The 25,065-nt window shown below is 49.1% G+C and overlaps 2 protein-coding genes across 4 annotated transcripts in view; both read right to left on the minus strand.

Moving 5' to 3' along the window:
- Nucleotides 1-688: 688 nt before the first annotated feature.
- Nucleotides 689-16,591, minus strand: LOC140918028 (interleukin-9 receptor). 3 transcript variants are annotated; one of them, XM_073361588.1, is made up of 10 exons: nt 16,451-16,591; nt 15,441-15,562; nt 10,024-10,113; nt 9,510-9,618; nt 8,917-9,110; nt 7,935-8,071; nt 6,602-6,785; nt 5,974-6,088; nt 3,222-3,306; nt 689-2,011 (listed from the first exon to the last, which is right to left on the minus strand). In XM_073361588.1, exons 3-10 carry the CDS (start codon nt 10,100-10,102, stop codon nt 1,484-1,486), a joined length of 1,431 nt encoding a protein of 476 aa, XP_073217689.1. In that variant the 5' UTR covers nt 10,103-10,113; nt 15,441-15,562; nt 16,451-16,591; the 3' UTR covers nt 689-1,483. The 3 variants fall into 3 exon arrangements, with proteins under 3 accessions (XP_073217689.1, XP_073217686.1, XP_073217688.1); XM_073361585.1 differs by having other exon boundaries at nt 9,510-9,621; XM_073361587.1 differs by lacking the exon at nt 15,441-15,562 and having other exon boundaries at nt 9,510-9,621.
- A 4,651-nt stretch (nt 16,592-21,242) lies between these two features.
- The window catches only part of IL21R (interleukin 21 receptor), a 32,628-nt gene continuing 28,805 nt past the window's right edge, over nt 21,243-25,065 (minus strand). The window contains exon 9 of the mRNA XM_073361584.1: nt 21,243-23,195. Within this exon, the coding sequence (XP_073217685.1) occupies nt 22,278-23,195 (918 nt within the window). The 3' untranslated portion in view covers nt 21,243-22,277. The remainder of the gene's footprint in view (nt 23,196-25,065) is intronic.

Raw genomic sequence — 25,065 nt, forward strand, 5'->3', positions numbered from 1 at the left:
CTTCTGTGGGATTTCCTTTTGATTTTCAGTTCATTAAAGTGCTCCTCATGAAGCCATATTGGCCTCTTACTATTCCTATCCTTTCTTCACATTGGGGTAGTTTGCTGTTTTGTCTTTAATATTGCCAATGCTCCTGATCTCTTTTACCCCTTAGCTTTTCTTCCCATGGGACCTTACCTACCAATTCTGAGTTTGGAGAAATGATAAAAAGAGTGTTAGGACTGCATCAAATTCCCACCCTCTCCTTGGATGATGAACAGCTGTGAGCTGTAAAAGGCATGCCTGGGCCCCCTTGTGCTATTTAAAATTAAGATTAAAAAAATCTAATTGACAGCAGGAGGCCCATGGGCCATATTAATCTCCTAATCTGAGACAGGGTTTAGAAAAGCTTCCTGATTAGAGCATTAAAAAACAGGCCCCAGTTGGCACCATCAGTGGCTGTCTCAGAAAAGGCACCGAGGAGTAAATGGGCTGTGGAGTCTGGATTCCAGGACTGCTTTTCCCTACAAAATGAAGGTCTCCCAAAACAGAATCCTTGTTTAGCAGCAGTGCCTGGATAATGGGATTACCTAAGAAAAGCCTGAGCCCCATTGTTTGGGGTGCGATTCCACCCACCCCAGATGGTGAATCAGCCCTGTGACTCATAGTGTGTTTTGAAATAAATCTTTTCAAGTCATAAGCAAGGCACTGGGTTTAATGTAAGCTAGAAAGTTACCAGGCTCGTAAACAGCAAAACACAGTATATAAAGACATTATAGGCATGCTTGTGAACTCAGGTGCAGTTTAAAAGGAGCAGAAAATGCAGCATCTCACTAGCGTCCATCGCTGGAAGAGCATTATTTTTCACCAAACATCATACGTGGTTCTAAGAGCGACACCATATTTGAAATGTGTGTAAGCCTGGTGCAGGGTTTGCTGTTCGTGTCTGACTTCACCCTGATCTCAGCACAGCAGGAGCTCTGTCTGGGGTACAGAATATGAAGCCACTGGGTGGTTGATTAGTAAGAGCGGCGGTTAGGGAGGTGCTCTGGGGGCACTGCAGCGCGGCTCTGCCCCAGGGAGGCACAAAGGGAGGGTGTGCCTTCTGCCACATCCCTCCAGAGGGTGCATGAGGAGTTCTGCTACCAGTCAGCTCCATGGCTGGTGTGGGGGAAAGACATGGTACGGCCTCTCTTGGGGAGCCTAGCATGTTGCTAGGTTGGCACAGACCTGGCTCACCTGGTCACAGAAACCGTGATTGTGCTCACCCCCTGCGCTGAGGGGGGCAGCAAGGGAAGGGGGCTTCTTGTGCCTGCCCTCTTTGGGCCAACTGTGCAGGGACTGGACATAACTTGCTTTTAAGAAAGGATCTCCAGATCTGGCCCAAAGTTTAATGGAGCCTGTAACTGCACAAGGGGTTCAGATGGGCCAGCGGGTGGATGTGGCAGACCTGGTGACTTGTATCTGCAGCAGCTTTCAGTGAGAGTCTGTCATTCCCATCAATCTAATGCTTGACCTGACCGTCCTCCTCGGTGAGCTGCAGCAGTTCAGCAGGAATTGGACCACCTGCGCAGTAACTGCCGCACAGGGTGCAATAGTCATTACTACAGAAGGACAAACTTTCCAGCTCCAGAGACTCCTGTGGCATAAAGAAGTCACCCTGACTGTCCCGTAAATATGGGGGATGGTTCCCACTCATGTCTGGGCTGCCAAGGTTGGTGTCACTTCTTTCAGAGAAGTCCAGGGCACCTGCGTCATCGGCGTGGTTTTGTAGGAACAATGATGGCAGCCTGGCTTCCACCTCTTCCACACTCACATACCTGCTCTGGAGGTACTGCTGGTCGGGCCTGGAGGCAGGGCCACAAGGGTCCTCCTGAGGAATGATTTTGGTCTTTGCCAGTGACTTGAAGGAGAGCTGGGAAATGACATCATGAGCACTTAGACCAGGAACTCCATCCATAGTCACTTTGCCTGGGTTGTTAGCGTCATCTCTTCTGAGCTGGCCACATGTCTCATTAGGTCCAATCCAGTCCTGAAGCAAGGAACAGTAAATACTGTTTAGTGGGGAGAGGCAGAATTTGCAAAGGAATTCTTGAACTATTGCTTTCCATAGGCTTTGGCAGTGCAGACCAGGGGCTAGATCAGTTCTACATCAGTGCAACTCCACTGAGTGAACCTCAAGTAATGGAGTGGAGAATAAGGCCCTTGCTTTCTCTGATGGAAGTTTTGATGACCTTCAAGCTTTCATTCCTGAGCCAGACCCTGAGCAGCCTCTGCTATCTTGGCTCCCTGGGGGACAGCATCTCCAGTTGGTATGTAGAAAGGGAAGCAGGCAGGGGATAAGGAAAAAGGCAACTGCACTACTGAGGCGGGAAATGCTCCCAGGCTTTGATTTTGCATTTGCCAGGCACTGGAGCCTATTGCAACTTTCAGCAGTCAGAGTAAGTGCTAATTTACCCAGAGGGCCTCAATGTAGGGGGACAAGGGACTTGACATCCTATGGGGAGCAACAAGGCTCACCCAAGACCAGCCAACCCCAAGCACAGGCAGGGATGGAGAGAGAATGGAGGAAGGAGACAAGGCTGATACTGGCCCTGGGTAGGGTGACCAGACAGCAAGTGTGAAAAATCGGGACGTGGGTGGGGGGGTAATAGGAACCTAGATAAGAAAAAGACCCCAAAATCGGGACCATCCCTATAAAAATCGGGACTTCTGGTCACCCTAGCCCAGGGGAACTGATTTCAGGTAGAAGGAAAAGGATCCTGTACTTCTGACCATAAAGGGGCAGTGACCCTCCCTGCTGACGCCCCCTCAGTGCATGGGGTAGGAGCAGCTGGATTTAACAGGACAGTGTGGGTGGGGTGTCCCCGGATAGTCTGGTCTGACTGATTCTCCTACAGTTCTTTGGCTAGGCAAGGAAGAGCCTGATAGCAGCAGTTGTGGAAGGTCCAGTGGGGATTGGGCAAGTCCGATGGTGGTGGTATAAAGGAAGGGAGGCAGTGACTGGAAGATGCCCAGGATGGGAGGACTTCGTTCCCAGGTGGAGAGGAGGTTGGTGATGGAGCAGGAGGAATATGGAGGCAGGTGTTTGAGTGGAGAATGAGGAACTTCCAGGCAGACTAAAGCTCTGTGTCGGAATGGGCCTGGTGAGGCCTGTTAGTGGAAGCAGTGATGAGAACCCACAAGCCACCTTCCCACATTGAGGGGAAGGATCATGAAGAAGAAGGAGAATTTGCTGTTACCTTAAAATTCCCATTGTGCAAGGTGTAGAGAGGCTGGAAGAAAGCAGCCGGGGTGGGAACGTTCAGGCAGAAGATGTTCTTTGCCCTGTGGAAAAAGATGATACTGCTATCAAATCTAGATAAATGTTCCACCTTCTATCGCAACCCGCAGCACACTGCGAAAGATTAAACCAAAACACTTAACTTTGTTCTGGAAAGACTCCAGGAAAGGCCCATTTCATATGGCTCCTGCCATCTGTCTGTGCATGGCTACACAGCTATGTGTGTGCATTTAATATCAACAGTGCAGTCTATCTGGAGACAACTGTAGTCCAGATGGATAAAATGTATGTTTGCAAGTCCTCAATGCAGACCCCTTTGAGGTTTCTGAGTCTTAATATATGTTGCAGGGTAACAGTATTAGAGAATTGTCTGAACTGTTCCCCTTCGTATGAATTCATCTGGCAGGGCATTTTACAGCAACTGTTTGATCTAAATCACCTCAGAACCTTTCCAGGAATGAAGCATCTTACAGAAGTACTAGTCTTATTAAATTTAGAGTGCATAATCCTGCACTATTCCTTGTGCCATCTGAAAAGCCTTTTTTTAAAGACTGGGGTTTAGGAGGTCTTCCTAGTGGTCACAGCTGTGCTGAGGTCCGCCCACCCAGGATGGGAGTCATCAGGCCGGAGTTGGAGGAATTATCATAGAATCATAGAATATCAGGGTTGGAAGGGACCTCAGGAGGTCATCTAGTCCAACCCCTTGCTCAAAGCAGGACCGATCCCCAATTAAATCATCCCAGCCAGGGCTTTGTCAAGCCTGACCTTAAAAACTTCTAAGGAAGGAGATTTTACCACCTCCCTAGGTAACGCATTCCAGTGTTTCACCACCCTCCTAGTGAAAAAGTTTTTCCTAATATCCAACCTAAACCTCCCCCACTGCAACTTGAGACCATTACTCCTTGTTCTGTCATCTGCTACCACTGAGAACAGTCTAGAGCCATCCTCTTTGGAACCCCCTTTCAGGTAGTTGAAAGCAGCTATCAAATCCCCCCTCATTCTTCTCTTCTGCAGACTAAACAATCCCCAGTTCCCTCAGCCTCTCCTCATAAGTCATGTGTTCCAGTCCCCTAATCATTTTTGTTGCCCTCCGCTGGACTCTTTCCAATTTTTCCACATCCTTCCTGTAGTGTGGGGCCCAAAACGGGACACAGTACTCCAGATGAGGCCTCACCAGTGTCCAATAGGTATCCCAAAATACCATTGGCCTTCTTGGCAAGAAGGGCACACTGTTGACTTATAGCCAGCTTCTCGTCCACTATAACCCCTAGGTCCTTTTCTGCAGAACTGCTGCTGAGCCATTCGGTCCCTAGTCTGTAGCGGTGCATTGGATTCTTCTGTCCTAAGTGCAGGACTCTGCACTTATCCTTGTTGAACCTCATCAGATTTCTTTTGGCCCAATCCTCCAATTTGTCTAGGGCCCTCTGTATCCTATCCCTGCCCTCCAGCGTATCTACCACTCCTCCCAGTTTAGTGTCATCTGCAGACTTGCTGAGGGTGCAATCCACACCATCCTCCAGATCATTTATGGAGCTATTGAACAAAACCAGCCCCAGGACCGACCCTTGGGGCACTCCACTTGATACCGGCTGCCAAGGGCAAGGCCAGGTATCAAGGGCAGGCCCCGTAAAAAAGAGTCGGGACCAGAGTCAGGCAGGGGTCAAAGGTCAGAGGCAGTACCGGGTTAGAATCGAGGGCGGGAATCAAGATCAGAGTCAGACTGGACTCAGAGACCAGAAGATGAGGCAAAGTCTGGCATTGCAGCAAGCCAAAGTCTGTGTGGCTGCCCAGACAAATTCCTGGGAAAAACCCTGGGGTTAAGTAGGTGCACTTGGCCAATCAGAGGGCAGCAGAGTACTGTCTCTCTAGGTCTCATGGGTGATACTTCCTGTGGCACCTGCTCTCCACAGTGCTCCCTTGCTGTGCCTCTACAGGGCCTTCTGGTGGCACTGTGGGAATAGCAGCTGCCCCAGGTTCTTTACACCTAAGTTCTAGTGCTTGGGTCCTCACACCATTCCCCATGGCTACTAACCCAGGCCAGATTCAGCACTGCATTCCAGCACCTTCATGCAACTCTGGACATTGCCCAGGTAGATCCCCCGTCCCTACATAGAGCTCCATCTCAGAGCTCCCATGTGTTGGGCCATGACAGCTAGAGGTTTGAGCCATTTTTTCCCTTTTACCTCCTGGTCCTTTGCTCTGCTCAGAACTTAAGAAACACAGAAACTAAGTCACAAGGGCACTTCACACACTGGCTAGTGTAGTTCCCGTTGGCAGGAGTCCAGCCAGGGAAGATCTAAATGTAGATGGCAGATTGATCATTAATAGCCAATGCTCCATACCAGTCACCCTTATTTTACATCTAGGCAAATTGGCACAAAGTTTAAAAAAATTCTTTTAGCCGTAAATACTCTGCATAGTCTCAGCTATGCTCCTTGATTGAGTTTAGGATCCCAGAAGTGCACCCTGCGCCCCCTACTCTGAGTATTGGTTCGCTAACTATTGCGAGCACGTGGAGACAGCATGTTCGGGAATGTTTGCAGAGCACGTTCCTCTGAGCCCATGACATTCAAAGACCTGACTCTGGTGCAGAGGCAAGAAGCAGCCCTGATGTGTGGACACATGATATACACACTCATTAAACTTTAAAACTAGAAACTACATTAAACTAGAAAAGGCAGCCAGGGCTTGTGCCAAGGACAATAATGTACCTTAAGGAAAGCTTGAAGTTCAAAATTATGTAGAGTATGACACCAAGACATAGAGGAATGAACAAAATCTGTATCATGCTTCTGTGAAAGAACTTTTTGGGGACCTGTGAAAAACCTATAAAAAGAATTATTCCATTAACAGAATCAACTCACAAATGACCATATAAAGAGTATCAGAGGGGTCGCCGTGTTAGTCTGGATCTGTAAAAGCAGCAAAGAGTCCTGTGGCACCTTATAGACTAACAGCCGTATTGAAACATGAGCTTTTGTGGGTGAATACCCACTTCGTCAGATATCCGAAGGGGGTATTCACCCACAAAAGCTCGTATTTCAATACGGCTGTTAGTCTATAAGGTGCCACGGGACTCTTTGCCGCTTTTTCGTATAAAGAGTGGAATTCTATCCAAATTCTTAAACAAACAAGCAATGCAAATGAACCAAGCAGAAGCTATTAAAACCTTGAAAGAAAGTGACTTGACTTTAAAAGGCTGGAAGACATTGTTCTTGATCCATGAACCTGCTGCTGACAGCCCCTCCATTTCCCAGCGTGTCTCTTTCTCTCTCTGTTTTATAAAGTGACTTTAGGGCTCATATGAAACAAAATGGAACAAAACAATGTTCTTTGCACCTGGGGGGGCTGCTCTTTGAAATTCAGTTGTCTGGCTCCACTCACTCCACTGACTTTTATAACCTTCCTCTGCTTGGGAAGTTTTGCAGCGAACTCTCGCAGTATAAATGATGCCTGCTTCAAACTCCATAGCCTCGATTTCTACCTTTGTCACTGAGTTGAACAGCTGTTTGTGCTGTGCCTGCTGAAAATTATTAAGAAATAACTCTTATTAGCAACACACAATAAAGGGCTGGTACTCTGAACAATTTGACAGCTCCCCAATCCTGACTCTACATTCTTAGGTGCTAATCCAGGGGTGGGCAAACTATGGCCCGGGAGGCTGCATCCAGCCCTTCAGACATTTTAATCTGGCCCTCGAGCAGGGTTGGGGGCTTGCCCTGCTCTGCGTGTGCTGTGGCTCCCGGAAGCAGTGGCATGTCCTCCCTCCGGCTCCTACGCTTAGGGGCAGCCAGGGGGCTCCACACGTTGCCCCGGCCCCAAGCACCACCCCTGTAGCTCCCATTGGCTGGGAACCACAGCCAATGGGCGCTGCAGGGGCAGTGCCTGCGGACAGGGCAACATGCAGACCCACCTGGCCACACCTCTGTGTAGGAGCCGGAGGGGGGACATGCCACTGACTTTACTGAACCTGCCAGACAAGAATGGACTTTGGGGACAGACAGTGTAAAATGGTTTGCCTTGGGAATCTCTAGGAGGAGCTGAATGCAAATTTCTCGCCTCTGGCTGCACCCTAAGAAGGGTGATCACCTGTTCCTGAAGTTTCAGGATCAGTGGCCCAAGCTGCATAAATGAAGGACAGACCCATTCATGGGGAGGCTAGTTCTGTGCTAAAGCTGTTGTGACCTTGTAAACACAGAAAAATCCCTTGATGGCCCTTACCAGAGGCCTTCTTGAGTTGCGGGTGGAGGGCGGTGATCTCTGGTAAGCATTTTAGCATGCATATAAATTCTTTGATCGTTTTAATATGTTTTCTCTGTAATGTTTTTACCTGAAGAATAAATGTGCTTGCTTTGTAAGGGCTGTGGGCAATTACAGCTGTTCATAGCTTCTGGAGAAAAAGCAAAGTGTAGATGCTGGTTTGTTTAGGCAGAATGGCTTACTGGGAGTATCACAGTGCTAGCAGGGAACAATGCAGACTCACTGGAAAACCCCTGGTCAGTAGGGAGTGAGACACAGGTCTCTGCCCAAGAGAGGTGATGGCTAAGGAGCTGGCAGCCTAGACTGGGTATCCTTGGTGGACCACGGAGGGGGAACACAAGTGCAGTTGCTCTGAACTGTAGTAGCAGGCATCTGTGTATGGCTCATCCAGGCTGAGAGCAGGTATAGTTACCTCCCAGGATGTATTGTGTTCCTTATACTCCAATTCATACTGAAGAATATTCTCTAGACTCCATGGCACACTCCACCAAAGCTGGCACTTACTGGCACTGATGTTGCTCTGCAGGTTGAAGGGGGGATCACACTTAACTGGAAACAGAGAGAGGAATTATTCCAAACGCTTGGCTTTGAGAGACCTGCAGAATACAGAGCACAGTCCTAGGCTGCTCACAGCTAGGGGACATAAATGTGGTTCTACCCATCCCATGATCCTGGGGTCAGCAGGAGAACAAATAAGCCCCCAGTGCAAGTTAAAGCAGCCACAGGGCTTCTGTAATGTAACACCAACTAGAACAGTCCCTGAGGGACTGCTATGCCAGTGAGGGATCACAAAGCAGATTATGCTCTAGCCCTCTCTACCATGAACACGCACGGACGTGCTCTGTGCTGGGGACAGAGACCAGAGGGGCTGCTGCAAAATGGGTTTCCTTCCAACTGGGAAAATCCTCTTTATCCCTTTAGGGAGCTTTCAGACCCCTCTGGGACACTGTGCATTGTGAAGTGGTCTTAGTGGGGCTGAGAATCAGGCCCATTGTTCACATTTCCCAAGGCTCCCCAGTCCTTCCTCTATCCCAGCAAACAGTGCAGCTGTCAGCAGGGGGAGCCCCCAGGGCTCAAACTGCAGTGATGGCTTGATGGATGTTGCCCCAGGCAGATAGCAAAGCAAGGGAGGATGGTGGCAGAATGACCCCTAAGGATGGGCTGGGGTGCATGTGGAAGAATGAGACCCAGAGAGAGTCCTGAGGGGCATGATGGTCTGCCCCCATATATAACATGTACAGGCCATGCTGCCCAAGGGTGGGGGTTCTGCATCCCCATCAGTCTCACTTGCTGCCACTGAAGTCTCGCTCTTCAATGAACTTCACAGGCCAAACACTCTCATTCCAAAGGGATCAGCTGGCCCCCGTCCCATAGCTGCAATGGGTGGTACTCACTGTTCAGACTGGGTTCATATTCCGGGAAAGCAACGTATGTGCGATTCCTCCCAGAGAAACCACCTTGTAGCAAGATGCTGTAATTGTCCTGCTGTGTGAACCTCTCCGCCGTGTTAATTGTGCAGTGATGCTGGCTGTGCAGCTCATCTCTGGCAGTCAGTGTGCAGCTGTAATTCTCATCCAGCGTGACGGCGCTAGAATAACCAAGGGGCTGAAAGTTTGTCTTATGCTGGAGAGAGTAATGGGTTTAGTTACTTTAAGAGTTCAGCCTTAGTTATTTGTGGCACTGCCAGTCACCACACGGAGGAGTCACTTTGCACAGGGCTCATAGAACTGGGGTCTTCCCTGTGTGTAAATGCAAAAAAATGCAGTCCTGGGCTCCAGCAAGTGCCTTACATGTCTGCCTTGAAAAGGACAGCAGGTGAAAGCCAAGCCAACAAGCGAGGAGGTGGAGGACACCACTAGGATTTGGCTGTTGGGGAGAGTTCAGGGCCAAGGAATCCAGAGAGCCCTTCCTGCCCTGTTACTCTGCTTGCCCTCCTGCCTGACCCAGGGCCCCAGCGTGGCAGACGGTGAGTAGGCATTGAACTTACTTTGTGAAATGCACGTGAAAGGGTCCATCCCCCACTCTTCCATCTGTCTCCCATGTACAGTCTATTCGGTAGAGGTAGTTATTCAAGCAGCTCAGGTTGCCAGGAAATTCTGCTGAGGAAGGAGATCCGAGATTTTCAGAAATTAACTCCATTTGTTATTTAATGCCAACAGCCTCCCTTTGGGCCCCAAACCCGATACATCAGCGATGCTGTGCACTAGCCTTGCCACTTATTACTGGGACAGATCTAGCCTCCCCCACCACACTGTTTAGTTGGCCCTTTATTGTATGAAATGAGACCGTAAACTCTTGGGGGCAGGGCGCATGTGTGCAGTTTACCTGCTCTCTTAGCTGCCCAGCATATTATTGGGGATGGGAAATAATAACAACTCCCTGATCCCTGGGCCCCATATTGCCCTCTGACTTGTTCAGTTCCTGGAGTGGGGGGGGGAGGGGAGGAGAGAGAGAGAGAGAGAGAAACAGCATGAATGCCCCCAATCTCCTCTCCCCCTTACCTCTTCCTTCCCTTCTTCTGGAGACCACAATGGCAATAAAGCAGAGTTGGAGGCATGCTCGCCAGACGTCCTTTCCCATTGTAAATGTGTCTGGAATACAAAGTATGTTAGGAGTAGAAAGGGCTTTGGGTGTCTCTATGGCAACATGCAGAGTGTGCCAATCATCTTTCCATGCTGGAGCTCAGACTGGCCCAACCCCTGCCGCTGAAGTGCACAGCATAGCCCTGGAACTGCTCTCCTCCCTGCAGCTAACATGCTGCAGCCAAAGGAATTGAGGGCACAGGCTGCACTGCAGGAATTACATGGCCTACGACATCTTCTCCAGCTCTAATTTCTATGATGCTTTTAATTCCTTCCTCCCCCCTCCTTCCTGGACTTCCCTCCATGTACAGTGATACCTGTAAAGAACCACGGACATTGTAGGTACTGGTCTGTCTTTAATGGTGGCTCTTCTTCTCTCGAGTGCCTAACAACGGTCTTCCCTCTCCCTCTTCTCATTTCTGCCTGTAACCACCCCAGCCTCTGTTGCTGCGAACATACTCACCTGAACCCTCCTTTGGCATCTTTAATGCCTCTTTCCTACTTGTCTCTTCTCTTAGCCATCTGAACCCCCTATTCATCTCATCGGCCTGAGCTAATGTTTGCGAGACCTTGTCCTTCAGCTCAGTTGGTATTGGCCTGATCTGTGGTTACAGGTTTGAAGTCAGCAGTTAGTGGTGTCCTGTGAGATGCCTCCAACTCTCACAGGGTGGGTGTCACCCTGTCTTTGGAAACAAGCCCACAGTCTAGTATGGCCCATGTGCTGCTCTAAGGGGGCAGAGAACCAGTCTGAAGACCAGAAGGTGTGCAGTAACCAGAGTGTTGGAGAAAGGGAGCATAAGGTGCAAACTCAGCCAAACCCAATTAATTAAAAAATTCAAATAGCTATTAAAGGACCCGTCATCAAGCAAACAGCTGAAGAGAGCTCAGCACCTGCCAGTGTACCTAATAATCTCGCTTTCCTATACCTTTGCCTGCCTGCAGCTTCCCTTATCTTTAATGAAACACTGAAAATAAAACAACAGGCAGGCTCTAAGAAGCGAATCAGGCTTCATCCCCTGGGCAGGGAGAGGATGTCTCGCTACCACCCTATATATTGCTGCAGATCTTATGAGCTGGGGCTGACGAGAGGAAATTCATAATTAACTGACATCAGCCGAGGGCGGCTAAGTAGGATTAAGTATCTCTTCCTTATCATTCTAATCAGGGTGCTGACTGTCTGTGATAAATGCTGTAAGATTGACTAAATATGAAATACAGAAAGCTGCACGAATGCACACACACTCTGGCATATACATGTGCATACCTGAACACACACACCAACTGGCAAACACAGATCAGAATAATTAAAAGAGACCCATTTCTAGGTTACTGTCAGAAAACTTCTCAAGTCAGTTCTATAATGTATTAGCTATATCAGATATCACAGGGTATGTGGGGCTCACTTAAAAACCATGAGTTTTGCATTTAGCTATAATAAGGTCACACATCTAGAAATCAAGAATGTAGGTCACACCTGGGGTGGCGGGGCCTCTGTTCTGGAAGGCAGAGACTCAGAAATGGACTTGTGGTAAAGGCAAGTAACCAACTGACCTTGAACTCACAATGCAATGCTGTAGCTAAGACAACTAATGTAAACCTTGGATGGGTAATGTGGGGAATATTGAGCCAAAGTAGGGATGTGTTATAACCCCTGCATATGGCATTAGTGGAATACTGTGTCCAGTTCTGGTGTCCACATTGCAAAAAGATTGTTAAAACATTGGAAAAGGTTCAGAAAAAGTTACAAGAATGTATGAGTCCTGGAAAACCTGCCTTGCAGCGAGAGACAAAGATCAATCTATTTAGCTCGTCCCAGAGAAGGCTGTGACCCAGGGATCGCTTGGTGTCAACTGGCAGTGGGGTGCATAGGGTTGAGGGGATCCTGTGGGTCTGGTATCTAAATACTAGTTCACCGAAGAGTGTCATGCAAGGTCTCTACTGAAAGCCTGGTCCTCATCATCATTGTGAAATGTATGTATGGATAATATGGAAGGAGTTATGTATATAGACTGCAAGTTATGTTCTTCAGGTCTGTGACTGGAGGCTGGTCACCAAAAGGTGCTCAACAAGATTCTTTCAGGCAAAAGCTACTTGTAAACTGGGTATTGTACAGGTCACACTGGCCACCCAGTTACAGTCTGAGCTGATTGCTAACAAGGGATTGTGAAATCTTCCAGGCAGGGAATTTATATTAGAAGAAATAAAGCAGCAGGAGGACATCCTTTTTGCGAGTGAAGACAATGGATCTTTGGACCTATAGCTGGGGGATAGGGGAGGGATTAGTGCAGGATACACCCAGTTACACTTCCAAGCAGATAAGCTTGTCTTATCAACAGAAGATCACAGCTGGTTAGGTTGTTTGATGCTGGGAAAGAAACATGGGGCAAGCTAACCTTTATGAGACAGCGGAATGTCTTGTTAGTTAAGTTTAAGCGTTAGAAAGAGTGTTATGATTTTATGTGTCACCATTTGTTTCCCTTAATTCTATTTGCTTCTTCTCAATCTTTGTTCTTTGTTAAATAAATGTCTTGTTTTTCTCTGTAACCCCAGCTAAATGCTGTGCACTGAGTGGAGCGGTGAGCCTGCAGTGTAACTGGTAAGTTGGCGTGTGCTATTCCTTGGGAGTAGCAGATCTGTGAATTCTGGGTGTCCAGTGGCAAAGATGCTCGGCATGCTCAGGGACTGGTGTGTGCCTATTACTAACCTGCCCAGAGAGCAGGGCCTGTGAAGGCCTGGCCATGTTGGTGCTTCCAGAGGCTGGCAGAGTCGGGGAGCGCATGAGGTGCAGATTTTTTATGGTGAGGGGAATTAGCCACTGGAACAGCTCACCTAGGGCTGAGGGAGATTCTCCAGCCTTCTAAGTTTGTCAATCAAGACTGGACGTCTTGGTAAACAAGCCTCTATCTCTCAAACAGAAGTTATGGGCTGGATGAGGGATGTGGGGGAGGGTCTGTGTTCTGTGCTATGCAGGCCGTCTGACTAGGATGACCAGATGTCCCAATATTTGGAGCTTTGTCTTGTATAGGATCCAATTACACACCCCACGCTCTGTCCCAATATGTCACCCTAGGTCAGACTAGATTATCACAGTGGGCCCTTCTGGCCTTTAAACCTGCAGTATCCATCCCCACAAACTTTAAGCCCAAAGTGCCTTACAAGAGCCACTGCTTGCCTGGGTGGCCTCTTGGCTTCTTAGCTATTTCCCAAGACTCCCTGTTTGAGAGGAAGGCAAATCGCAACTTTCTCCTTATTTCCTGAGAAGACGTCTGGCTACAGAGTTATGGCCATCATAATGGAGGTCAGTGGATTAGTGCCTGCTTATCCCAGTGGTGAATTTGGCCCCTCCTGGGTTAGCTTTCTACTTCCCTGGTATCTTAGGCCCAGAGTCTGAAAGTCTTTTCCGTCCCACAAATGTTCCTGCGAGAGCTGCTGTCTTCATGCCTGACTGGATTTGGCCAGTCTGTCTGTTACGAAGTGGTCAAGCCTGAAGAGGGATTGGTGTGTAGTGGGCTGTGTGCTGCCAGGTTCTCTGCAGGGTAACCCTGTAGGTCTTACTACATCACCAAGTAGTGCTGACCTCTCAGTTCGTTGTGAACGCAGCACTGAGACCTTGCTGCTGGTCTCTACAGTGGTCTCTGGGGCAGGCTGGCACCCGGAACACAAACTGAAGCCCAGCAGAGGTTTTCCTGCCTCACTCATGTTCTACTTTTGTGGGGGCTGCTCAGTCCCAGCAGGAGGACTTGCCAAGCTACCATGGCAGGTTATGTTGGTGGCATTTTCAGCCTGACCGCCAGGGAGACGTCCTGGCCATCCCATGGGAAGGCTCCTGGTCTGATAAGCTTCCCCGCCCGTTCGGCAGACCCAGACAGCATGGGAGTTACTCACACCCTTCCACGCCAGCCAGCTCCTCTGGGAATCTCAGAGGACCCATCAAGAGGGGCCCTAGTGAGGAAGCGTGAAGGCAACATAACCCCCTGCAACTGTCCAGCAACGTTAGTCAGCAAGGACAGGGGCATCTAAAAATCACAGGCTTCCTGATGAAATGCTAAGCTTCCAGCACTCCCGTCACTGCATTCCACCCAGGGACGTGCTCTTAGTGGCACTGGCAGTTTCACCCAGAGCAGCAGGAAAGCAAGAGGCAAGCAGCAGCCAATCAGAAACCAAAGACAGCCAGTCAAAATGCATCAGCACCACAACTGGGCAGTGAGCAGTGGGTGGAAGCACAAACACCACTGTGACATCCAGCTCTGTGCAAGAGCGCTGAACGATAAGGGCAGAGCATGGCTGTGGGACAGGGCAGCTGGGACACATGGCTACTGCGTGACAAGGCAGCTCAGCTGATTTTCAGTATGGCAAAGGTCACTTCTGCAATGGCACCAACCTCTGGGTGACTGGCAAGAAAGCCCCATGGGATTTGCCCGTTATCAGGGGCGAGGGGAGAAATCACACTCTGAGGAAGACAAGGCTGTGTTGATTAGAGCCGCAGGCTTCCTGCCAGGCACTGGACATTGCTAAAGAGCAGAAGGATGATGATACTTTGCAATGTTTGGGTGAGGATCTTAGAAGTGCTAAAGGCCCCTTTGCTGCACACAGGGATATTGTGTGTGGAGTCTAGGGACTCGCAGACTGGCAATATCAAATATCTGTTTAGGGGAGAATACTGGGAGCCAGGACTCCTGGGTTCTATTCCCAGCTAGGGCACTGAAGGTATGTTTGCACAGCCTGCGGAAGGCACCTCCCAGCCTCGGTCAACAGACTCAGGTTAGGAGGGTTCGCTCTAACGCTCTAAAAAGAGCAGTGTAGACGGCACTTTGAAGTTGTGGCTTGGGCTGGAGCCTGGGCTCTGTAGCCAAGAGAGCGGGGCAGAGATGCTGGAATGAAGGGTGCTGGAGGGGCTGCCGTACCCCCTGGCTTGAAGTAGATTCCATTCTATCCAGGGTTATCAATGGCTCTCAGCGCCCCCACACTGTACTCACTGGAGCAGGGTGGGCTTCAAGGCCTGAGCTCCTGCCCCAGCCACACTTCAAAGCACGATCTATGCAGCTGTTTTTAGAGCACTAGGGTGAGCCATAGTAGCCCCAGTCTGCCAGCCTGCTGGGAGGCTCCTTCTGCGGGCAGTGTGGCCATGCTCTGACTCTTTAATATCAGTGTTATTTCTCCCCTTTATAATTGCCGCACACGGGCCATTGTGTTCCTCTCTAACTTGGGGGAGTTGGATCTGCAAAGTGAGGCCACTGGAGTCGCTACGCTATTCTCAGGGCTATAGTCTGTACTCGCACCATGAGTGAAATCCAGCGAGAGCAGGCGGGGGGGGGGGGACGGACACTGGGACTCACCAGTTCATTGAACGCTCTGATTCCTTTAACACCCAGCTGTAAATGGGTCTCTCCTCCCTGCGCAGAACCTTCTGATCCTCTCTAAGCTTCTTCAAGATGCACCAGCAACAGGCATCTCAGTGCTGAACAGCAGCAGAAGGGAGAGGGACATTGATCCATAGGCACAGCAGAGCTGGCATTCAGCTATAATTAAGGGCTTGGGCCAACTCACTCTTGGCATTTCCCTCATTCAGGAAAATACATGTCACAATCAGTTGACAAGCAGAAATATATAAATAATATGCACACACGCATAAAGGGTGAGAATGTGCAGAGGGGGAGGAGAAAGGGAAAAGTAATAGAGATTTCTCATATCCACAGAGTAACAAACCCTCCAAAATGATTAGTCTGTTCCTCTCGTTAACCTCAGAGGGACATTTTCCCAGAACTTGATGCATGTGACAGCTGCCTACAGTAAATCTGCCAGCCCTAAACCCTGGAGGCTGTGAAAAGCCTTTTTTCACTGGTGAAAAGCATAGTGCAATAATAACACAAAGCAATTACACACCATGTTCTGCAGATGGGTATCTATACGGAATCCAGCTCACGGCTAGCTGTAGCTAGTCATTCATTAATCTGCCTTAATTTTCCTCAGCTGGTTTTCCTCTAGAACTGAAGGAACAGTGCTGAAGGAACTTTCTAACAGAACTGTGCTGTTAGGGGTGAGGTCTCCTTCCAGCGTAGCCCCAACCCTGGGTGTAGCATAAGCATAAACTCTTCCTCACTGGGCAGTTTGCACTCTCTATTGACCTTCTATTGGCAACAATGTGCTACAAACTACAGCTTTGTGCTCTGGGAGCGAGTGGAACAAAATTGCAGAGATGATCTGGATCCTTACAGATTTATAGTACAAGAAACACTATAAAGCTGAACACCTAGTATTATTTATTATTGGTTAACATCTTAGTTCAATCATTTCTCTTTGCACTAGCCAGCAAAATACAAAGCACAGCAATAGCTTGTCTCCTTACCAGCACAAATTAAACTTCAATTTTCATGCCTCCTCTGTTTCTTGATAGTTTAGAGTGTGTGGTTTGTTCACCAAGCAGCAACAGTTCTGGTACATAAAGCAGAGTTCACTGTGCCTTGTTTTAAAGCTACTCTCAATAACCAATGGCAAGTTTCTCTGAGATGATCAGGCTGATATGAAGTAGCCACATCTGCAATTACTCATTAGTGAGGGAGCAATTGCTGAATTTACGTTAAGGGGTTAACTTTACTGAGACTGAACTATTTGCTGAATGACTTAAAATACCTTCTTAGAGTTTTTTTAAAAAATGAGTACAAGAGCTTTTTATAAGTGACCTAAAAACACTTCCTAGCCCTGCCTGAGTGTGAGCGGCGAGACTGCTGTCATCCTCATGCCCCAGGCTCAGATACATTTGTACGCCATGAGCACTGAAGCGTATGGAGCAGGACCTATCTTATTCTGTGCTCTGTAAGGTACCAAACAAAGTCTGGGCACTGCATAAATAATAAGTATCCAGCCCAACACTGAGCTCTGGCTTATTGAGGGTTTCCCTTGTCTGAGACTTAGAAAAGCAGTCAAGAACTTGACCATGGCTTGGTAGAAGTAGCTTTACTGTTAGCTTTGCTACCTGCACAGTCATTTACACATGGTATCTGAGATGCATCACAACAGCCAGAGGAGAGCCAGAGAGAGAGAGATTAAAGCCAGAGAAGCAAGGCTTGGCATGACAATAATCTATTTGGGCGGCGTTAACTTCAGAAGGGTGAGGCAGGCAGGGAGTGTGCGTGTGTGAAGTTGGGAATATTAGAGATGGGAGCCCTGCATGTAGCAGCCGGCTCCTCAGTGTTGCTCTGTGTGTGCACCCTACACAGAGCTTTAGGGTGGGATTTCCCAACATGCTCAGCACTGGCCTAGCTCTGCTCCCATTGGTGTCACTTGTAAAACTCTCATTGCTGCTAATGGGGGAGTGAGGCCACCATCACATGCCTTGGGAAATGCCACCCTCATGCTCACTGTGCAGGTTTGCTTTCTAAACATGAACTCTCCAAATCAGACAATGAAAAACCAGAGCGCCTCTGAAATGGGAACTATTTCTTATAGGTCACCCTGAGACAAATGTAGCCAGCTGAAGTATGGAAGTATGGGCTGGATGAATGCACTATAAGGTGGGTAGAAAGCTGGCTAGATTGTCGGGCTCAACGGGTAGTGATCAATGGCTCCATGTCTAGTTGGCAGCCGGTGTCAAGTGGAGTGCCCCAGGGGTCGGTCCTGGGGCCGGTTTTGTTCAATATCTTCATAAATGATCTGGAGGATGGTGTGGATTGCACTCTCAGCAAATTTGCGGATGATACCAAACTGGGAGGAGTGGTGGATACGCTGGAGGGGAGGGATAGGATACAGAAGGACCTAGACAAATTGGAGGATTGGGCCAAAAGAAATCTGATGAGGTTCAATAAGGATAAGTGCAGGGTCCTGCACTTAGGACGAAAGAACCCAATGCACAGCTACAGACTAGGGACCGAATGGCTAGGCAGCAGTTCTGCGGAAAAGGACCTAGGGGTGACAGTGGACGAGAAGCTGGATATGAGTCAGCAGTGTGCCCTTGTTGCCAAGAAGGCCAATGGCATTTTGGGATGTATAAGTAGGGGCATAGCGAGCAGATCAAGGGACGTGATCGTTCCCCTCTATTCGACATTGGTGAGGCCTCATCTGGAGTACTGTGTCCAGTTTTGGGCCCCACACTTCAAGAAGGATGTGGATAAATTGGAGAGAGTCCAGCGAAGGGCAACAAAAATGATTAGGGGACTGGAACACATGAGTTATGAGGAGAGGCTGAGGGAGCTGGGATTGTTTAGCCTGCAGAAGAGAAGAATGAGGGGGGATTTGATAGCTGCTTTCAACTACCTGAAAGGGGGTTCCAAAGAAGATGGCTGTAGACTGTTCTCAATGGTAGCAGATGACAGAACGAGGAGTAATGGTCTCAAGTTGCAGTGGGGGAGGTTTAGATTGGATATTAGGAAAAACTTTTTCACTAAGAGGGTGGTGAAACACTGGAATGCGTTACCTAGGGAGGTGGTAGAATCTCCTTCCTTAGAGGTTTTTAAGGTCAGGCTTGACAAAGCCCTGGCTGGGATGATTTAACTGGGAATTGGTCCTGCTTCGAGCAGGGGGTTGGACTAGATGACCTTCTGGGGTCCCTTCCAACCCTGATATTCTATGATTCTATGATTCTATGAACTCAGAGCAGGAGGCCCCAGAGAGCTTCATAAAGTGGTTACTGTGAAACTGGACATATTTTGTTTCCTCTGCTGGCGAGGGGACTTGGGACCCTACATTCAGGGCCTTTCCCCATCACTGTGGCTTGTCAATCACTCTGGAAGTGTTGGGGTCCATGTAAGGCCAAGAGCTCTGATGACTAAGCCAACATGCAGCTGAGAAGGAAGCACCAGCACTTAGGAGCTCTGCAGCCAGCTCGTAAAAGACTGACCCTCCCTCCCCAGTTTCATTTGATATTCATGTTAGAAAACATGGGGCCAGTCTCCAAATGGGAATTTAGCTGTGGAGCAGTTTAGCCTCTGCTGTGATCACAGGCTGTCTTGGTCTCTCTGTGCTGCTGCTCTGCCTTCACTAGGGCACACCCAGGGAGTTAGCCCAGTTCTGCATTGTGTCCTCTACAAGGGAATGTTGCTGCTTTTTAACCACATGTACCCCAAAACACTTCGCAGAATGTACTGAACCAACTGTGCAAACTGGAGCTCAGTGCAATCCCTGGCTAGAGTGGAACATGTCAGCTCCTTCCCAGACCACACCAGGTCAGGCAGAAGACTCCTGTTTCCAATTGAAACAGCAGGGGGAGAGCAGGAAGGCCAGATGCAATTTGGCCAAGAGACTGGGACCACACCCTTATTTTTGTGTTCCATGGTGATGGGAAGCCAGCACTCCCTAGCACCGCACTGGAGCATTGCGGGGACAACTAACCCAGAACACAAGGCAGCCCGATTGACTCCCCTATCTGGAGCATGCACGCGGCATACCTTAACGCTATGCTGAGGCACCAGGGTCAGGCCCCTCCTAACTGGCAGTCAGCAATTCTATCAAATGAGATGGAAGGGAGTCTCTCCCCAGCCAAGCAGGTAGGAGCCATGCTGAGCTGGTCCCAGCTGGGAGTGCCCCTCCCCTGGCCGTGCTGAACTGGTCTCTGCTGGGAGTCCCCTCCCGCCAGTAGCAGGGTCGCCAACTCTCATGATTCTGTCATTAGCTTTGCGGTAGCCGACGTTTCTCCCAAGCCCTGGCTCGTTGAGTCATGTGATTACATGAGAATTTTCAGCTTTCATTCAAAAGCAATCAAAGGTAAGTTTCTAGGCAGCCCTCCTGGCTGTGGAGAAAAATGTGACCCAGTGCAGCCTGGGGGCTCTGCAACTAGCTCGTAAGAAATAAGAACGTGGAATTTATTGTTTGTAAAAATCGCATGCTTGTTTGGGGCCTAGTTTGTAACTTTTGACACTTAGGGTTGGTGATGCTGTGGCAGAGGGGGCCTGTCGTGGGAAGCCCCTCTTTGCAGATCTTACATGTCTTATCTCTGCATGGACTTCCCTCCCTGGGGCCTGTGCAGGGTCAGGTCAGAAAGGTCTAGTACCTCAGAGCGAACTAGGTGATGAAAGCCTCCGGCTGAGCAGCAAGAGATCGAGCAAGCCTATGTGCTCCTCTGCTGCCCCCGCGAGGGCACGGGGGTTAGCACGCCCTACAGCACCTGAGGGGGCTGCAACATGTCCCCACAGACCGAGGCAGACAAGGCCCTGGTCTACACTGGGGGGGCTCGATCTAAGTTACACAACTTCAGCTCCGTGAATAGCGTAGCTGAAGTCGACGTACTTAGAGCTACTCACCACGGTGTCTTCACTGCGGTAGTCGACGGCTGCCGCTCCCCTATTGAGTCTGCCTGCGCCTCTCGCGGCGCTGGAGTACAGGAGTCGACGGGAGAGCGCGCGGGGGTCGATTTATCGCCCCTAGACTAGATGCGATAAATCAACCCCCGCTGGATCGACTACTGCCCACTGATCCGGCGGGTAGTGTAGACATAGCCAAGGAGGGGAGCAGAGCTGCAGAGGGGAGGGAGTTGGGGCCAGAGGGTAGGGTGACCAGATGTCCTGATTTTATAGGGACAGTCCCGATTTTTGGGTCTTTTTCTTATATAGGCTCCTATTACCCCCCACCCCCGTCCCGATTTTTCACACTTCTTGTCTGGTCGCCCTACCAGAGGGGGCAGTGGGGCCCTAGAGGCTGCACACGGGGATATAGACAGATGAGGCCAGAGGAGCTGTGCCAAGAGGGGGCTGCATCCAGCAGAGGGGCTGAGGCTGGAGAGGAGGGGGCTCTGCCGGGAAGTCTGGGGCTACATCGAGGGGCATAAGGCAGACATTAAGTTGCCTCTAAACCTGGCTTGATGCAATTCTAGAATTCGGGGAGGAATCCCAGGGGTGAGCCTGAAGACGGCATGGCTAGGGCTCTCCTTGCTCTCTGCATCTTGATGAGCAAGCCAACCTGAAGATTTGCAGGGAGGGCACTTCCTACAAACAGAGGCCCAGGCATGCTGCCCCTGGGCCAGAGGTTCCCTGCTGGCTCAGAGATACTCTGCATGCCCAGAACAGGTCTCCTCCTGACTCTGGATCACTGATCGTTTACTCTGTGCTTGTGAATGGTGAGTGATGCTGCCCACTGGATGATGCCTGATCTCTCCTAGGAGAACTGGTGATGCTGCAGGAATCCCAGGGAACAGGAGGGATATACGGGGGCAGGAGGAGTTTATTTGTATCACAGACAGAACAGGATTATTACACTGGAAATGCAGCAGACTGCAGGCCTGGGCCCCTACACTCGCTAACAATATTATATTAACTTTACAATGCAGTTGTCCTAAATAACACAAAATGCAGTCACAAAACAGCCGGAGGCAAATGTTTTCCTGATCCCAGTGCATGTGTCACGAGTGGCTCTATTACAAGCAGGAACAGTCCAGGTTTAGTACTGTTGAAGAGTTATACTGCAGTAGTGCCCAAAGGCCTGGGTCAGGGCTTCATTATAGACAGACACACAGACAGACACATAATCCCTGCATTTCTTGCATAAATCTACAAGCCACTACAATGCTATAATTAACGTGCTTAGAAGGTATTTTTAAAGATGTTGCTTAAAGAGGCAGCCCCAAAAGCGATGAGAATTTGTCTGGAGTTGGAAGGTGTAGCTTTGCTGAGAAACTATTACATTAAGATGTAGGTTCAAAGAATGAGGGGGTAAGATTCTGGTCTGCAGAATATACTGTCAAGCCTGACTGGAACTTAGCCCTGAAACTTGAGTTCTGTTCAGTTTCTTGCACACTAAAATTTGGGTGATGATGCTTACAAAAGCTCTAAATGCCACCAAACTCTCAGGCCAAGTGCCACTAGAGAGAGCGAGTCATTTGAAAGTTTCATACTCTCTTTATAAACATGGCTTCAAAATCTTGTGCATTTCCCCAAGCTCAAGGTCCATTCCCAGGGTGCAGCTGCTTTTCCTGCATGGAAGAAATGAAATTCCATGGCTCAGTGTGCACCACTCTGACCAGCGAAGCTGTCAAAAAGTTGTTCATGTCAAATTTGATGTGACATGAACCTAGGGTGTATAGCAGCAGGAAAAGGCAAATTTCTGTGCAGCTGCTTGTTTCAGTTGCATGAAATACAGGCTGTTTGCACTCAGCACTAAGCATTTTGTTCTGTTCGTGTTGTGCTGCATAGGTTTTCTGGGCTCCTGTGTTAGTGCCTAGGCTTGGAAATGGCAAGCAGCATGAGTCCTTAGTTTGTCTGCGTCCCACTGGGCAGCGTGGCAGAGCGACAGGAGACCCACTGTTTGACGTAACTCCGCGGGAAATTCTCTCCTTCATTTTCAAGTGTGATGGATCCAGAAGTACAGCCTGAATTGGTCTGACTGCTTTTCTCAAATTCACACTCGATTGGACTCCCACAATCTGAGTCCACAAATCCACTGTCAATGGTGTCTAAATCTATGCATATTGCTGGGTAACCATCACCAGTTCGTGTATTAGGAGAGAAAAAGTCATAAGGGCCATCGCTATAGGAAACACTTTCACCATCTGGAGAAGGCAGAGAAGCTGGACTTTCTAAATCCCACTGCTCATGATGCAGGCAAAGGGCCTCTAAAATACTCCCCATCCCTCCTCCCAGGGCCTCTGCCATTGGGCGATGCACCGAGGGACTTGCACTCCTCCATGAGGGTTCCATAGACACAGAGCCAGAGGAAATTATGTTATCTTGTGCACTCAGGGCAGCCAGAGGCAAACTGCTGGAAATTTCACTGTTGTCACCGTCAAGATTAACCTTGGGGTAGCCATCCTCTCCATCAGCATCCAGATGTTCATGATCCCGGTGAGCATTGTTACAGTTGCATTGTGAGTAACAAGGTGTAAATTCATCAGCCACAGTTACTGTGTCAATAGAGAGATGACCATATGACTGGTCCTGTGTCCCACTGCTACTATTCGAACTGGACAGATGGGACTGGCTGTCCTGACCGTGCATGGCCAGGCAAGACATGCAAGTCTCGCGAGGGTGATCTTTATTGAGTTCTTTCAGCTCCTCAGCTGCAGTGTTGTGGGAAAGGTGTTTGCTGTAAACTTCTAAAACTTCTGGAAGGACAATTCCCCACTCAAAGAAATCCAGTGTTGCTTTGGTACAGGATGCACCAACCCATTTCTGCACAGAGACACAAGGAGAGAGATTATTAGCGCTGCGCTCAGTGGTTGCCAGCAGCTAGCAAATCGCATTGCCTATGGGCAGGGGTGGTATGAGGTGGCGGCGGAGCTGAGACTTGTGGCTACCCAAGGAACTGAATTGTTTTTCAGAGGGAAATCGGACTCTAACCAACCAGGAATGGCAAGAATTTCCGTGGCATTATTGCCAGGCCCAGCAGCTGCAGGAGAATTATCTGTAAGTCAATTCAATTAGGTAGTTTTATGTAGCTCTTCATTTCATTGTTTGTACTTGCCCTTCAAGCTTGGAGTGTGTCCCTGCCTTTGTACTCTGATTGTTCTGGTCAAGCTCCTAGCCTGGCCTTTGCTCCCTCATCACACAGCCCCTACCCCTTTACTGGACCCTGCCTCCCGCTGCATCCAACCCAGCAAGCCCAGCCTTACTGCTCTCTGTCATCATCTCACACACACGGCTCTGCGTGCTTGCTATGCTGCCCCTATGTCTAGAACACCCCAAACCCCATTTGCTGCAGCACTGCCCTGGCCTCTGCTCCGTTAGAAGTGTACATAATCCAAGTTTCTTTGTGTGACCTGCCCAGCCCCAGTTCATCCCCCTCTGCTCTGTTCTCACCCTCACTTGTCATGTCCTATGTACATTATGATTTAGCCCATAAGCACCTAGGGGCTGGGACATATCTGTCTGAAGTCGGGGGGGAGGGGAGCCCTCATGGTTGTTGGGCACGGCCCAAAGAAGAATAAATACTTCATTGTCGTTATTTCTCAGCTGTCACTCCTGGCTGAATCCTCTAATTCTCTTTGAAACTCTAGGGGCTTGTCTACACTGCTAAGGTCGATGAAACTTACGTTGCTCAGGCGTGTTAAAAAACTACCCCCCTGAGCGATGCATGTTACATCGACTTAAACTGGTGTCCACACCACACTATGCCAGTGGGAAACGCTCTCCCACCAACATAGCTTCCGCCTCTTGTTGTGGTGGAGTAATTACATTGACGGAGGAGTACTTTCCTGTCAGCATAGTGTCGGCGTGGTAGTGAAGACAAGCCCTAGCTAAAACCAGATGTTGTTCCAATGGCCCTGTACTAATTAATATCAATCATTTATATTGCAGAAGTGCACAAACTGTGCTGGGTGCTCTACAGACATCTAGACAAACACAGTCCCTGCTCCAAATTGCGCTCAGTCTAACTAGACAGAGCAGCGAAATGTTGGGGGTCAGGTTTGGAATACTGCTTGTTACCGTCTCACACGTGACATGGAAAACATACATTTAAAGCTGCAATCATAAGGTTTGTGTTGATTAATTGATTTTTAACCCTGGCTGTCTCTGAGCTGTAAAGGGTAGGAATGGGAAGGTGCTTAGACAGTGCAAAAGGCTGTTTACAAAAAAAGTGCAAATCCCTTTTCTTGGAGTTAAACGGGCAGAATGTATTTGCTGCTTGCCTGCTATCTCTCACTCCTTCTCCCAAGGGTCCAGTTCCACTCATAGTACAACAAAATTGTACGAAATAACTAGTAAGCAACACTACTCTGCTTTCATCTCTGTCTGTATTTCTTGCAATATGTTCTCTAACAATGCTGCCTGCACTTAATAATGGGAATCACTTTTGACACGGTTACCCACAGTATTCTTGCCAGCAAGTTAAAGAAGTATGGGCTGGATGAATGGACTATAAGGTGGATAGAAAGCTGGCTAGATTGTCGGGCTCAACGGGTAGTGATCAATGGCTCCATGTCTAGTTGGCAGCCGGTATCAAGTGGAGTGCCCCAGGGGTCGGTCCTGGGGTCGGTTTTGTTCAATATCTTCATAAATGATCTGGAGGATGGCGTGGATTGCACCCTCAGCAAATTTGCAG

Source organism: Lepidochelys kempii, chromosome 10, assembly GCF_965140285.1.
Source record: "Lepidochelys kempii isolate rLepKem1 chromosome 10, rLepKem1.hap1, whole genome shotgun sequence".
Classification (NCBI taxonomy): domain Eukaryota; kingdom Metazoa; phylum Chordata; order Testudines; family Cheloniidae; genus Lepidochelys; species Lepidochelys kempii.

What these genes read in the sequence shown, in the direction of transcription:
- LOC140918028 (XM_073361587.1), bottom strand. Translation starts at nt 10,102, where the DNA reads ATGGGAAAGGACGTCTGGCGAGCATGCCTCCAACTCTGCTTTATTGCC. An exon ending in CAGAAGAAGGGAAGGAAGAG is followed by an intron (nt 9,622 to 10,023) that starts GTAAGGGGGAGA and finishes CTCCTTCCTCAG; the next exon opens with CAGAATTTCCTGGCAACCTG. An exon ending in TCAAAGAGCAGCCCCCCCAG is followed by an intron (nt 6,089 to 6,601) that starts GTGCAAAGAACA and finishes TTCTTTTTATAG; the next exon opens with GTTTTTCACAGGTCCCCAAA.